Here is a 13,950-nt window from a genome sequence, read left to right as displayed (position 1 = left end):
ACCCTCCATTAATGCTTCCTCAATGCTGATCTCAACAGAGCGTCCCTACGTGTCCTTTATTCTTGCCATCCCAGGCTCTGGTTTGTATTTCCTCTTCGGTTACCCTTCTGAAACACAGGTCTCATTTGCTTGCCAATGGCTCCCAATTTTTTTTTTTTTTTGGTATTAATTTTTTAAGTTCAGAAATCTGGATCTTTAAGACCGGCATAAACAAAAATAAAATAAAAATTAACATGATAGCTGCAGTTACTTACTACAAGCATGCAGTTAAAAAAAAAAAAAAGAGTCATACTAAATGTTAATGTTTTTGTAACAGAATTATCCCAATCACCTCATAGTAGCAAACTGTGGCAAGAGATGATCATTCATTTCTTATTAAAAATAATAAAAGAGGCTGGGTGCAGTGGCTCACACCTGTAATCCAAGCACTTTGGGAGATCAAGGCGGGTGGATTGCTTGAGGTCAGGAGTTTGAGACCAGCCTGGCCCACATGGTAAAACCCCATCTCTACCAAAAAAAACAAAAATTAGCCAGCTGTGGGTGGCATGCACCTGTAGTCCCAGCTACTTGGGAGGCTAAGGGAGGAGAATTGCTCAAACCCAGGAGGCAGAGGTTGCAGTGAGCCGAGATTGCTCCACTGCACTCCAGCGTGGGCAACAGAGCGAGCCTCAGTATTTAAAACAAACAAAAAACAGGGCAACAGGAGAACCTCACCATTCTGTCCTGTGTCTTATGATATAGGTATTAGTCCTCTTCCCATTTACCAGTGAAGAAGTCACAGATTTGGCCACACATGCCAAGAAGGGGCAGGCAGACATTCACACCCCATCTACCCAACCCCATAGATGCTTTTCCCACAGGAGGTAGGACCCAAAGGATGAGTTGTCTTCTCAAAACCAGTGTGATAACTTGTATGTATTCTTTTTTCTGAGACAGGGTCTCGCTCTGTCGCCCAGGCTGGAGTGTAGCGGCACGATCTCGGCTCGCTGCAACCTCCGCCTGCAGGGTTCAAACGATTCTCCAGCCTCAGCCTCCCAAGTAGCTGGGACTACAGGCTCAAGCCACCAAGCCTGGCTAACTTTTATATTTTTAGGATACAAGGGTTCACCATGCCGGCCAGGCTGGTCTTGAACTCTTGACCTCAAATGATTTACCCGCCTTGGCCTCCCAGAGTGTTGGCATTACAGGCATAAGCCACTGCATCCAGCCCCAACTTGTAGCCATTCTGCATGTCTCAGTTCAGTCATCGGCCCTGCTGTTTCACCTTCTGTGCCTACATGGGTACGTTCATCTTTGATCCACTGTATTCACCTAAATGAGTATTCAAGTACAATACATGTGCCCAAGGAACTTTTGGATCTAGATCAACTCAGAATTATTCATGTAAACGGATGCCCTCTGCAAAGGAAAAGATTGGATCGTGAGCATTAATAAAGATGATTTTGATTATTATCAGGTGTCACATAACATAAAGGCAACACCTTTATATGCTGATGAGCAGCAGTTTAATCACCATATTGACTGTGTGGTCAATGAAGGGACAAGCAGTTGGTGACAAGGAGTAGCTGATGATTTATTTACTGAAACCTTCCCCTCCACTCTCAGTATCGGGTGTTGCAGTCACAGTGCCAAGCTTCCTGGCAGGAACAGCAGGCTGCTGGGGAGTGGTTAAGAGGATGAAGGCTCAGGCCTGGGAAGTACAGCCCAATGTCCCTCCTAGTTGCATTCTGACTCCCACGCCCACCCTAGCTCCTTGGCCTCCCGGCTTTGGTGGCAAAGACAGAGAGACTTTCGTGGCTACCTGCCCATATGGTAGATCTATCCTTGGCACCTTTTCCTATCCTGAGAGGGGACAGATAAGGTTCCCAACTCCAAATGAAAACTATTCAAAAGTGATTTTAATCTGAGAAGCAATAAGTAAATTATGGGTTTTCTGTGCGCCAATGTGTACTTTAAGCCATGTGAAGTCTGTCATTTCCAGGCAGCTGCTTAAGAAGAAACAAAGGGACTTTGTACAGAGACATTCCCTAGTTCTGGAGTCATTTTACATCTCTCAAAGAAAAATGATGAGAAAATCCATATTTAAGAAGGCATTACACATTTCTTAAGGAACTGTAAAACTGTTCCCACAAATTTTGCAAAACTTTGAAAACCAAAGAGAATACATTTCCTTTCCAGTTACCAAACTCAGTATTAAAACATAAACACAAGGGACCAGGGATTTACTCTCCAGATGTTTCACTGTGGTTTGGGAAAGAGTCAACACTGCCTTGCTCTATGGAGAAATAAAAAGATAACCTAATTGGCCGGGCGCGGTGGCTCAAGCCTGTAATCCCAGCACTTTGGGAGGCCGAGGCGGGTGGATCACGAGGTCGAAAGATCGAGACCATCCTGGTCAACATGGTGAAACCCCGTCTCTACTAAAAATACAAAAAAACTAGCTGGACGTGGTGGTGCATGCCTGTAATCCCAGCTACTTAGGAGGCTGAGGCAGGAGAATTGCCTGAACCCAGGAGGCGGAGGTTGCAGTGAGCCGAGAACGCGCCATTGCACTCCAGTCTGGGTAACAAGAGCGAAACTCCGTCTCAAAAAAAAAAAAAAAAAAAAAAAACATAAACACAAGGGACCAGGGATTTACTCTCCAGATGTTTCACTGTGGTTTGGGAAAGAGTCAACACTGCCTTGCTCTATGGAGAAATAAAAAGATAACCTAATTAAAAGTTTACAGTTGAATTACCTTAGAATAGAGGCTCTTTCTACTTATTGTCATGAAGATTGAGTATTTGTTAAATGCAGTTATTCATGCTCATGTTTTAAAAACTGCTCAGTTGCCGGGCGCGGTGGCTCAAGCCTGTAATCCCAGCACTTTGGGAGGCCGAGGCAGGTGGATCACGAGGTCAAGAGATCGAGACCATCCTGGTCAACATGGTGAAACCCTGTCTCTACTAAAAATACAAAAAACTAGCTGGGCGTGGTGGCGCGTGCCTGTAATCCCAGCTACTCAGGAGGCTGAGGCAGGAGATTTGCCTGAACCCGGGAGGCGGAGGTTGCGGTGAGCCGAGATTGCGCCATTGCACTCCAGCCTGGAAAGAGCGAAACTCCATCTCAAAAAAAAAAAAAAAAACAAAAAACTGCTCAGTTGCCTCAATTTATGGCAACAGTATTACTTAAGTTCTCATTTAGGCCAACTCACATCAGACATCCACTTCGAAAGGGGACGTTACGCAGCACTCTTACGTGCCATTTGTGAGAAAGTTATGGATTTCTTACCTTGAAAGTCATTATGAGATGAGTGAAATGGAATTCTGCTTCCAAATCCAGCTGGATAGTTACGTTTTCCACACCTACAGGTGATTAAAACAACAACAACAAATGAAACAGTAAACAGAAACATCTGTGAAGAGTTGACTTTCTAAAAAATTATTTTTATGCTCTTCATAGAAATTATCCTTGCATTCTACCTTAAGGTGAAGCTGAAATGAAGATACTAATAATCCCGTGGGCTTATTTAGGTGGTAAAGCACAAGTCGAATGATTCTTTAGTTTTCCACAAATCATTCTGGAGTTCAACAGATTGAATTTGCTCACTGGAACAAGACGTCTGGCAGGATGCCTCTAGCTGCTGTCAAGAAAGCCATCCTTTGCCTCGCCAGAAGTGAAACATCTTCCCAACCCTCTAAGCCAAGCCGCTCTCAAAGGAAAAACAGGAGGGGCACTTCCTGTGCACAGTAGGAGGTCAGCTTGCAGTCTGATGCACAAGGACACAATCCTCCTCTAGTAGAAACACAAATACTCCTTTTTCTCTATGCAGCAGCAAAGAAAATAAATACGCGTCTACCACATGTTAGTTATACTACAATTCAGAAAAACCTATCCCTGATGGGGAAACTTTTGGATGCATTTCCACAATGAGAAACAATGCCAGAGAAAAAAAGAATTGGTCAAATAAACTGGCTCAGAACAAATACTAACATCTTCTCTTTCAGGGGAAAGCCTGAACAAACAAATGAGCCTTTGCACCCTTGCCCTGAGGGTCAATCAGTCTCACTTAAACACGTTTTAAAAAAAAAAAAAAAAAGGCCACTGGAATTCCAGAGATGGAAAGCACCTCCTCCCCAGTCCCTAGAGCTTTCAAGCCTGCCTGTTCAGCAAGGGAGACTTTCCAAGCTTCTTGTATTTGGGAGAGCTTTTGGGGTCCATTTTCCAGAGAAAAAGAAGTCTTAAATGCAGGAAGACAGGAATGTGTCAAAATGAATCATGTCACAGGCTGGTATATTTTCAGGAAATCAGTAAGACCTTTTGAATAAACTCTCCTGCTGGAAAATTGCCAAGTCAATTGTGGGGGAAAAAGTGGTCACTGGAACGGATATGAGTTAGCTGGAATGTTAAAAGAAAAACATCATAATCATACTAACTAATCTTATCTAACTTATTAAAAAGAACCAGATTACAAAACTACACTGGGCATTTATTTTTCAGTGAAATGTTAGGCAACTGTACACCTCTCCTCTTCCAGGCTTTTAAAAACGTACGATATTTGTTCAAAATTAAGAGATAACGAAATAATGTAAAGTACAACGCAAGATGAGTGCCATTTCTGTAACCTAAGAACAGATACTGCAATGTGTGCACCAAAAGCACATTCCGTTTAGATTTATAACTTGTTAAAGCACTACAGCCTTCTTTTTTATATGGGAAGAAAAATCCATGGAGAAAAGAAACAAGGTCACTCTTCTGTAGCATATTCAATTTCTGTCAGACCTAGGAATAGATCATCACAAGGGGTAAAACTAGTTGTGTATCCCCAGCCTGCTTCTGTGACTGGACACTGATAATTTAATTCCGCCATGTGTAAGCACAACTCGTACAAAACACACATAAACTAGAAAAAATCACATTCATAAAGTCTTCAATTGTGATCAGACAACAGAGAGATGATAGGGTATAGTAACGACCAGTCTGACTTCCTAAAGACTAAGTTCCATCAGTCTAATCTCATCTAATCTCTTGTGACAGAGTGACAGAGAACTCAACCCCTTCTACTGGAAAATCTCTTCTTTCTGGCATCTGGTCTCTTTTGTCTCACAGATTCAAAGTTGTAGAAGTTGATTAACTCGACATAACTAAGAAAAACCTTCCTCTAGAACTATAGCACATGATAAACTGTTTCACTGTCTGTCGACTAAAATGGGGACAGTCTTGATCCTAATGTTGAGACATCCTTTTTCAAACTCTTTCATTGGAAGAATGTGGGCCATGAGGAAATGCTCCTAGTCTTTGCTCATAAATAAGCTTGCTGCTATTTCAGAAGTCCTCTGGGATGCACTGCAGCTTCACAGAAACTTCTCTTTCACACTCAAGTATCAACCAAAATATTCCCCTATAAGAATAACATGGCTCTAAATGATACATGCTTTCCAATGACCCAATGAAGTTTGTAATCAATAAATTGCCAAGGCCAACCAATGAACAAACCAATTCTCTCTAGAAACCCGTAATCTAGAGAATATTGCAATTTAACAGTCAATGATGAAGAAGTCTATTAAGGAAGGGTGTTTGTCTTTACAGAATGATAGATGACTACAGTGGCATCCAAAGGCGGCCCAGGTGCAGGGCACAAAACAAAGAGATCTGGTAGTCTCCAGGCTTTTTATGGCCAGGGTTAGGTTCACTTCTTTGAGGATCATTTCTCATAAATTTAAAAAAAAAAAAAAAAAAAAAAAAAAGGCCCAATGGTACATTGTTAATTAACAAATGCTCTAACTGTACTTGTATTCCCCAAATTTCAGCATTCGAGTTTGAAATAAATGTGAAACTCATCTGGGCTTCATGTTACAACAATAGTAAAATGATACTTGATGAATGCATGAAACCAAATCCCAAATAGCAAAGACAGGAAAAAGGGTGTGATTCATGCAATCACTGGAGGAACCATTTGACTTGGGGTCATATCCACATTGACAGAGTCTTTGAAAAATTACATCTTGCTGCTTATTCATGGTGTTATTATTACTATGAAGAAATTTTCTGTAGATGAAGGAAGGTGGTAGGGGAGGAGTGGGGGCTGTGATTCTGCTCCTTCCTTTGGGATTGATCAAAATGAAAGATGTTATGTTTTATGGAAGAATAAGAGCCTGAGATGGCAGAGTCTTCCCATACCCTCCCCAGGCAGCCCCTGGTATACAAGCAATCTCTCCAAAAGCCCCTCAGAATGAGGACTATGAAACCCTCCTTTGGTCAATCATGAAAGAATGCTTTCTTATAGGAAATACATGCTTCAGGAAGAAGAATAAGATTTTACCAAGAGAAGTTAGTGCTCCAGGCAGTCAATCTGTCAGAAGCCGTAATTACAGGACAGAGAACCCAATCATAATCACGAACACCCAGGAACCCGTAAGCGCCATTCAAGTTATCAATCACATTCAATGGAACTTGTCCCCACACCGACCACATACCATTTTCAGATTGCCACCAAATCTTAAGGCGGTTTGGAGCAAATGTAGTGACCACATTTTCAATGAGATGGCTGTCAGGATTGAGGGTCTCATGGTAAGGATCTTGGGAATCACATATGAAGCATTTTTTGTCCTCCTGCAAACAAAGTTGAGTTCATCAGTCTGGAAAGCAATGTCATTAAAAATATTTTTAATTAAAAAAAAAAACATCAAGCCCACAATATAAAAATCAACCTATTAGCTTCAAGAAAAATGAATGTGTGAAAATTACTTAGGTGATTCATATCACATCTTTCACTTTTAACTTATCGAGTCTAAAATACTCTTGAAAATAATTTCCTCCTTCCTTGCAAATTCAAGGTCTAAAATAAAAGAGGGCATTGTTTCCACAAGCTATTAATCAAAATCAAATTTCTAGGCTGAAACCTTAATCTCAACAAACAGCTAGAGAGGCTTACTCTACAGTAAAATGCAGAGATGTTAAAGAATTTTTGCTAACATAAAGCAAATTAAAAATGAAAGAATAAAAAATGCAATTCACTTGGCCTGATTTTCTTAAACCTAAATGAAGCAGTAACTAAGTATCAGGCAGAAGTATTCAGAGTAGCTTCGGGAACTACAGAACAAGATTTCTTCATTTCCACCCTACCTGAGCAGTGAATCCATGGTGGTGGCATGCAGGCTAACCTGCATATTGTTCAGAGTATCTGGGTAAGGGAGGACCAGGCTGTCCTGCCCTGTTGGGACCATAACAATCTGGGGCCAGTTCAAAGAACCCCAACATGGGCATGAAATAGGATGAAGATAGATTTTAAGTTTTAGGGTAGCTCTGAATTTCTCTCACTTTCTTTCTCCTAAAATGGGAGCCAGAGGCACCCGGGGAGTTGGGTTAGGAGAGTTATCTACTTTCTGTGCATTCCATCAAGGCAATCATAAACAACAGAGCTTAATAGTTCCCTTTCCACATGAAGCTTGGCTCTGTACCTACATTTTCTGAAATGCAGATTATTCTTAAGTCTGAAAATGACACTAAGACTGAAATAGAGACCCACGTGTATTTTACAAACGGCATTTAATTAAAAGTAACGTTCTGGTCAGGCACGGTGGCTCAAGCCTGTAATCCCAGCACTTTGGGAGGCCGAGGCGGGTGGATCATGAGGTCAAGAGATCGAGACCATCCTTGTCAACATGGTGAAACCCCGTCTCTACTAAAAATACAAAAATTAGCTGGGCATGGTGGCGTGTGCCTGTAATCCCAGCTACTCAGGAGGCTGAGGCAGGAGAATTGCCTGAACCCAGGAGGCGCAGGTTGCGGTGAGCCAAGATCGCGCCATTGCACTCCAGCCTGGGTAACAAGAGCGAAACTCCTCCTCAAAAAAAAAAAAAAAAAAAAAAGTAACGTTCTAAGAACACAATTAACTGTACTTTTACATTGTATTTCAGATCATATTTATTTAGTTATTATCTTCTTCTCAGAAGGATTTGGCGTCTGGAGACATGTACTGTTTAAAAAACAGAGACTAAAACCAAGGGATGCATTGAGAGCCAGGATAAAACAAGCTTCCTGTCTCAATCTTGATGCCCACTAGACCTTTGAGAAAAGCATGTGCCCAGCCCCTTTCTTTAGGTCCTGCTGCTATCTGCGTAAATCACTCACAAATGCATGGCTAATCATATATGCCAGAGAGCCTGGCTCCTGTTGCCTTTTTTTTTCCCCCCAAGGAAAACTGCTAAGACTGTACCCTCTTCCTCTTGCAAAGGAAGAGAAGAACCAAGAAGCAACACCAAGAGGAGAGACCGCTGCGCCTCTTGCTTGTGGTTTCTGATGCTCTGTGCATTGAGAGAAACTACTCTAGTAACAAACTATAGAAATGATCACTGAGAGGATAGTCTTTCCAGGTGCTTTTAATGCAAGCAGTCTTATTCTCCTTTTGGTCGAAGCTGATTTCAGAATCTGGTGATTCATTTACAGGATGTCCTGGCCTCTCAAGTAAATGTTAGCACAATATTGTAGGTAAAATTCAAATGCTAATATTAGAAAAGAAACATCAACTGCCTTCAATAACTCGTAGTCAAGGAAACTAGTACTAGAGAACAATCACCAGAACAAAAAAAAAAAAAAATTAATTACAGCCTCCCTTCTAATCAGGAGGAAGCAGTCTAGACATCTCTGTATAAACTGGGAAGCAAATGAACGCAATCCACTTTACCACATTCCTTTGGTCTAATTTATCAGGCCCAGAATGGGCTATTTTGTAAAAGTGATTCTTTTTAAGAGATCTGCTGTGCAAACCACACAATACTGTCCTCCTTCTGCAGGGCAATTATACAGGTGGGTGGGCTGACCACATTCTGAGCAATTAGCCTGGAACTTGCTCTGCATGTGAGACTGATACTTTCTGCTTTTCTTAGAGGCCACAAATATCAGCCTTCTTTTAATTAAAAAAAAAAATTTTTTTTTTTTTTGAGACAGGGTCTCCCTTTGTTGAACAAGCTGTAGTGCAGTGGCCTGATCATAACTCACTGCAGCCTCTACCTCCTGGGCTCAAGTGATCCTCCCACCTCAGCCTCCCAGACAGCTGGGACTACAGGTGTGAGCCACCACACCAAGCTAAGTTTTTTTAAATTTTTTGTAGAGACTCAGTTTATGTTGTCCAGGCTGGTCTTGAACTCTTGGGCTCCAGTCATCCGTCCATCTCAGCCTCCCTAAGTGCTAGGATTACAGGCCTGAGCCACTTTGCACCTGGACAGCTGCCTTTTTAAAAAGGAAGGAAAAGTATTTTGATTCTGGATATTTTATGCTGTCTTTTTTTAAAAATTACTTTTGACTTTGTATAAGGATGAACCCTGAAATCTAAAATTTGGGCCCACTTTTAGAAACAGGTAACACCCTGAAATGTCACTGCGGTCTTCCTTGATCAGGGTACCATGGCAACCAGGGCATCTTGTAATAGAAAGCATCTGATCCTGATATCTAATGGAGATTGATGGGAACAGCACCACCTGAGGAGAGGAAAACGGTTCGTTCTGTGATTAGCATCACCTTGCAAGACGCCTGTCAGTGCTGGAATACTCTTTACTCAAATGGAAGATGCGGGGAGGAAAAACCCGAGGGTTTTAAAAAGAGTATAAATCATCTTTAATGCACACTCCAAAACCAAAGATTTTTTTTTAAAAAAAATCAGGCCTTTGGCGGCCCTGAGTTGTCGGGGCAGCCAGGGTCTGTCGTCAGTCCTGCCTTTACATACTGACCGCGCCGGCAGGAAATGTTTGGCGGATGCAACTGTGCAAACTGAGATGGGGTGAAAGGGTGAGAGCTACCAGCCTAGTACCGGGACTCCCCGGCTGGCTGCGCTTCCTCTCTGGATTGCTGGCAGGATGCGGAGTCCCCAGGGCCTGCCTCTAGGTCTGGACTGGAGGAGGCGCTAGCATAGCCTCGAACCCCGCTCTCAGCCCTCACCTGCAGGTGGCTGACGATACAGTAGGGCTCCGGCTTGTGCAGCCCACACGTCGAAGTCACCGAAAGTCTCTGTGCTCGGCCGATGAGAAGGTCCCCTGTGGCGGGGTAGCAGCTGCCTTCCGCGCAGCCGTAGCTGAACTCGGGTTCTTGAGCGCGCACTCGCACTCCGGCTCCGCACAGGGCTGCGGGAATGACAGGCGACGGGGTTGGGTGGGACACAAGCAGGGAGTGGAGCCGGAACAAAACGAACAAGCAGGGGCGGGGGAACGGGTGCGGAGAGAGGACAGTCCATTCGGAACAAAGAAAAACGCACAGAAAAGACAATGGAGAGGTGAGCGCAGGAGAGGCCGGGAAGGCAGGGACTCAGAGGAGAGCACCAAAAGAAACCCACACACGTTATCAGGTCTATCCAGCAGAGAACCTCCCTCCCGGAAAACCCACCTACGCTCGCGCCCACCCTGATCAGCCCCGGGGAGCATCTCCCTCGACAAAGGATGGATGTGCAGACTCGCCACTTCGACGTGCTTGGAGCCGGGCGCAGGGGGTCTGACACCCCCCCCAAGCGCCACACACCCACGCGCGTGTGAACCCGCGTGCACGCGGCGGCCCGCGCATCCTTGGTGTGAGTGTGCTCGTGGAAATCCGTGAGCACTGGGCGCGAGAGTGCGTGTTGCGTGCACGCGCGAGGGTCACCGGCGCTTCGCTGGGGGCGAGGCGCCGCGGCTCGCGGTGGACGCCGCTTCCCGGAGCTAGTGGGGGCCAAGGACAGTCCCTGGGGCTCTGGAGTGGTTTCAAGGCTTCACCATTCCAGGGAAGCGCCAGGTCCAGCTGTTTCTGGTACCATCCAGAGACAAACAGAGATGGTTAATCAAAGCCACATGGCCCCAGTCAGTTCCCAGGATGAAGCCTCCGGTTAGCTCAAGCACTTTTCTGGGAAATGAATTTTTGGAGAGCCCTCCTCGGTCAGCATCGCTACCCCCGGGGAAACCCAGGGTGAACCGATCGAGGGTGCAAAAACCCTAAGCGGGGACCGCGGGAGCCCGCAGGGGTCGGGGCTTGGGCGCAGGGCCCTGGGGAATGCGGGTCCGCGGCGCTCTTCGAGCGCTGTCGCCAGCTACCGCCGAGGCAAGGGCGGTGGCGTGTAATCCCAGGGGCATCGATTCCATCCAGTCCTTCTCCCAAGTCCCCAGGCTCCCTCGAGGGTGAGCAAGCAGCTTTTCAGCTTTTCTTCCCCATGCCCAAGTCCATCCCCTTCTCCGCACCGTTTCTACGGAATTACCTAAGAAACTGAAAGCGAACACCTGGAGCAGCCCCATGCCGGCTCCCTGCAGCCAAGGGGACACGCAGAAGAGCAGGGAAGACGTCAGCCGAGCCGCCTGCCCTTTCTTCCCGTCTTCTTTTCTGGAGCGGTGGAAAGGAGGTGGGGGGAAAGGCAAATGTTCAGAGAGAGGAGAGGGGCCCTTCCATTTCCTGCCGCTCCCACGGAAGCGGGGGGTAACTGAGAAGGGGGGAAAACCGCGCTGCCACTTTGTTCTCCTTACCCGGGGACGCGAGCGCTCGCCCGGCTCCTCGCAGCCCCGGATCCCAAAGAAGGGAATTAGAAAGTTTATCCTTGGGAGGAACCGAGGGAGGTGCCTCTGCTCATGCGCACACGGAGAGCTGAAGGGGCGGGCGGCGGGCTGCCACAACTCGGCGAGGACCGGGTTAGGTCCCGGTTCCACCCCCCGGGGGCGCCTCTTTTGTTTGGAAGCCGAGTCTGCGATCGCTGCGGGGCTGGGGCGCTCACCGGTCCCACGGCGGGTCCGCCCCGGGGTACGCGTTCCAGAGCGCGGGGAAGGGGGCGTCTTCGAGGTGGGTGTTTAGGTCGCCCAGCCAGGGGGCCGGCGGGACCTACCGCTGATTCGCGCATTTACGTTCGCAAGAAGTGAGTCACCGAAAATGCCCAGGGCTAAAACTCTTTAGAGGGTTAACCCTTTAGGAACACGGTCGACCTGTCGTGTTTGTTCTTTAGAAAGTGACCCTTTCTCTCCGCGCCTAGTATCCAAGAGCTTGAGATGGGCGCGACATCTACAGTGTCTTCCTAGGAAGGAGGGACATTGCTGTGCGCCATGCAATTCTTTGCGCACACATTTATTCAGGACCCACCTGGACCACCTGCTACGCAGGTGGTCACGGCATTGAATTGAACGTCTAGTTCTGTTTTTAAAAAATCTATTTCCAACATGGTGAAACCCCCGACTCAACTAAAAATTAGCTGGGCGAGGTGGCGGGCGCCTGTAATCCCAGCTGCTCCGGAGGCCGAGGCAGGAGAATCGCTTGAACCTGGGAGAAGGAGGTTGCAGTGAGCCGAGATCGCGCTATTATTGCACTCCAGCCTGGAGGAAAAGAGCAAAACTACGTCCCAAAATAAAACAAAAAACTACTTCCTACCTGTATCCAGATGATGGCTTTAGCTCAGGGAAAATGACACTTTTATTGTTACTGACTCCCTTGCCCATCTCATCGTGGAAGAGTTGAGACATCCAGGAAGCGGAAATCTCTCATGAAAGGCACTTCCCCACAACGCATCTCGTGGATGCTTCACGGTGTGCAAATGGTGAAGTGGGAAGAGGGCCTCTAATGAAGGGTCTCTAACAACACAGTGTGACCTGCCTGGTGAAATTAGGGGTACATAGCAGCTCACCATCTTCTAGGGGTCGGCGAGGGAAAAGAGGTTGAGGACGGGACGCCACCACCCATTCTGCTGCCCTCGGCAACGGACAGAGTCAAAGCTTGGAGTACTCCTCAGGGCAAATGTGGCTGCAATTTAGGGAGTCTAGTTAGTTGATAGGTCAGGAGACTTTCCTTCTTTTCCATTCACCTCAGGGAGAAGGGTTTAAGTGGCTAGCTGGTCAGTTTTTAACTTAGCTGCAACGAACTAAGGCCCAGAGGAGTTTAATCATTAGACCATAGAGTCAGCTGCTTAACGAGTTTGTAAGCACGAGTCTGAGGGAGGCAGGAGCCTGGGGGTTTAGGTGAGGCATTAATTATTCACCACATCAGCACCTGCCCTGCTACAACCCTGGGAGGTTTTGCCTCTGCTGAGGCTTAGGATCCTCTGTGCTGGCTGGGTAGCCTGAGAAAGCCCTTACTGCTGGGAGGCTATAGAATTGCAATGGAGAGTCTAAGGGCTTAATTAAAAGAAAAATATTAAAAGACAAATGTCTTTTCTTCCTGTTGAGCTTTTAATACCCTGGGCCAGAGCTTTGTATTTTCATGTGCATACATTGCAAGCATCTTTCAGCTCCCTTTCTTGAGCAGAGCCTCTGTGCTCACAGCAGCCCAGCCCTCCTTGCTACCTGTCTCTGGTCAGTGTCCTCTCCCCTTGCAAAAGGTCACTCACCTTCAACACTGTTCAGAAGCCTGCCTGCTCTCCTGATCACCTCACTTGAAGTAATAAATTGAACACTGCTGAGAGAATTCAGTCTTTAAAAATTTGTGGGCTGAGCACAGTGGCTCATGCCTGTAATCCCGGCACTTTGGGAGACTGAAATGGGTAGATTACCTGAGGTCAGGGGTTCAAGACCAACTGGACCAAAATGGAGAAAACCTGTCTCTACTAAAAATACAAAATTAGCTGGGCCTGATGGCGCATGCCTGTAATCCCAGCTACTCAGGAGGCTGAGGCAGGATAATTGCTTGAACCTGGGAGGCGGGGTTGCTGTGAGTCGAGATTGCACCATTGCACTCCAGCCTGGGCAACAAGAGTGAAACACCATCTCAAAAAAGAAAAAAGAAATTGCTCATATATATACAGGGTGGGGGTGGGTGTGTATACCACCTTCTGACCACTTCATCTATGAATTTGTCCACCTCCCTTCCCAATTTTCTCTTCTGTGCTTCTCTCCTAGAAGTGTGCCCTCCACTCATCTACTAAGTGTGGTGCTCTCACACACAAACCTGCCCAGTCTCATCCTGTTTTAAGTAAAAACACAAACGCTGCACTGCATGAAATCAAAGCTTGAGCTCTGGAGATTTGCTCATGGAATTAATGAT

General features: G+C 46.1%; 1 protein-coding gene and 1 pseudogene across 1 annotated transcript in view; both read right to left on the bottom strand.

The window, feature by feature from the left end:
• LAMB1 (laminin subunit beta 1) overlaps nucleotides 1-11,508 on the bottom strand; it is an 87,551-nt gene extending 76,043 nt beyond the window's left edge. The window contains exons 1-5 of the mRNA XM_039472670.2: nucleotides 11,457-11,508; nucleotides 11,195-11,316; nucleotides 9,916-10,097; nucleotides 6,456-6,591; nucleotides 3,271-3,344 (exon numbers count right to left, since the gene is read on the bottom strand). Coding sequence (XP_039328604.1) covers nucleotides 3,271-3,344; nucleotides 6,456-6,591; nucleotides 9,916-10,097; nucleotides 11,195-11,231 — 429 coding nt within the window. The 5' untranslated portion in view covers nucleotides 11,232-11,316; nucleotides 11,457-11,508. The remainder of the gene's footprint in view (nucleotides 1-3,270; nucleotides 3,345-6,455; nucleotides 6,592-9,915; nucleotides 10,098-11,194; nucleotides 11,317-11,456) is intronic.
• LOC120365548 (small nucleolar RNA U3) lies at nucleotides 8,182-8,349 on the bottom strand (annotated as a pseudogene).
• Nucleotides 11,509-13,950: the final 2,442 nt, after the last annotated feature.

The sequence above is a fragment of the Saimiri boliviensis genome, chromosome 10 (assembly GCF_048565385.1).
Source record: "Saimiri boliviensis isolate mSaiBol1 chromosome 10, mSaiBol1.pri, whole genome shotgun sequence".
Classification (NCBI taxonomy): domain Eukaryota; kingdom Metazoa; phylum Chordata; class Mammalia; order Primates; family Cebidae; genus Saimiri; species Saimiri boliviensis.
Note: the sequence above shows the minus strand (reverse complement) of the source record. Positions and strands in the feature narration are given on the sequence as shown.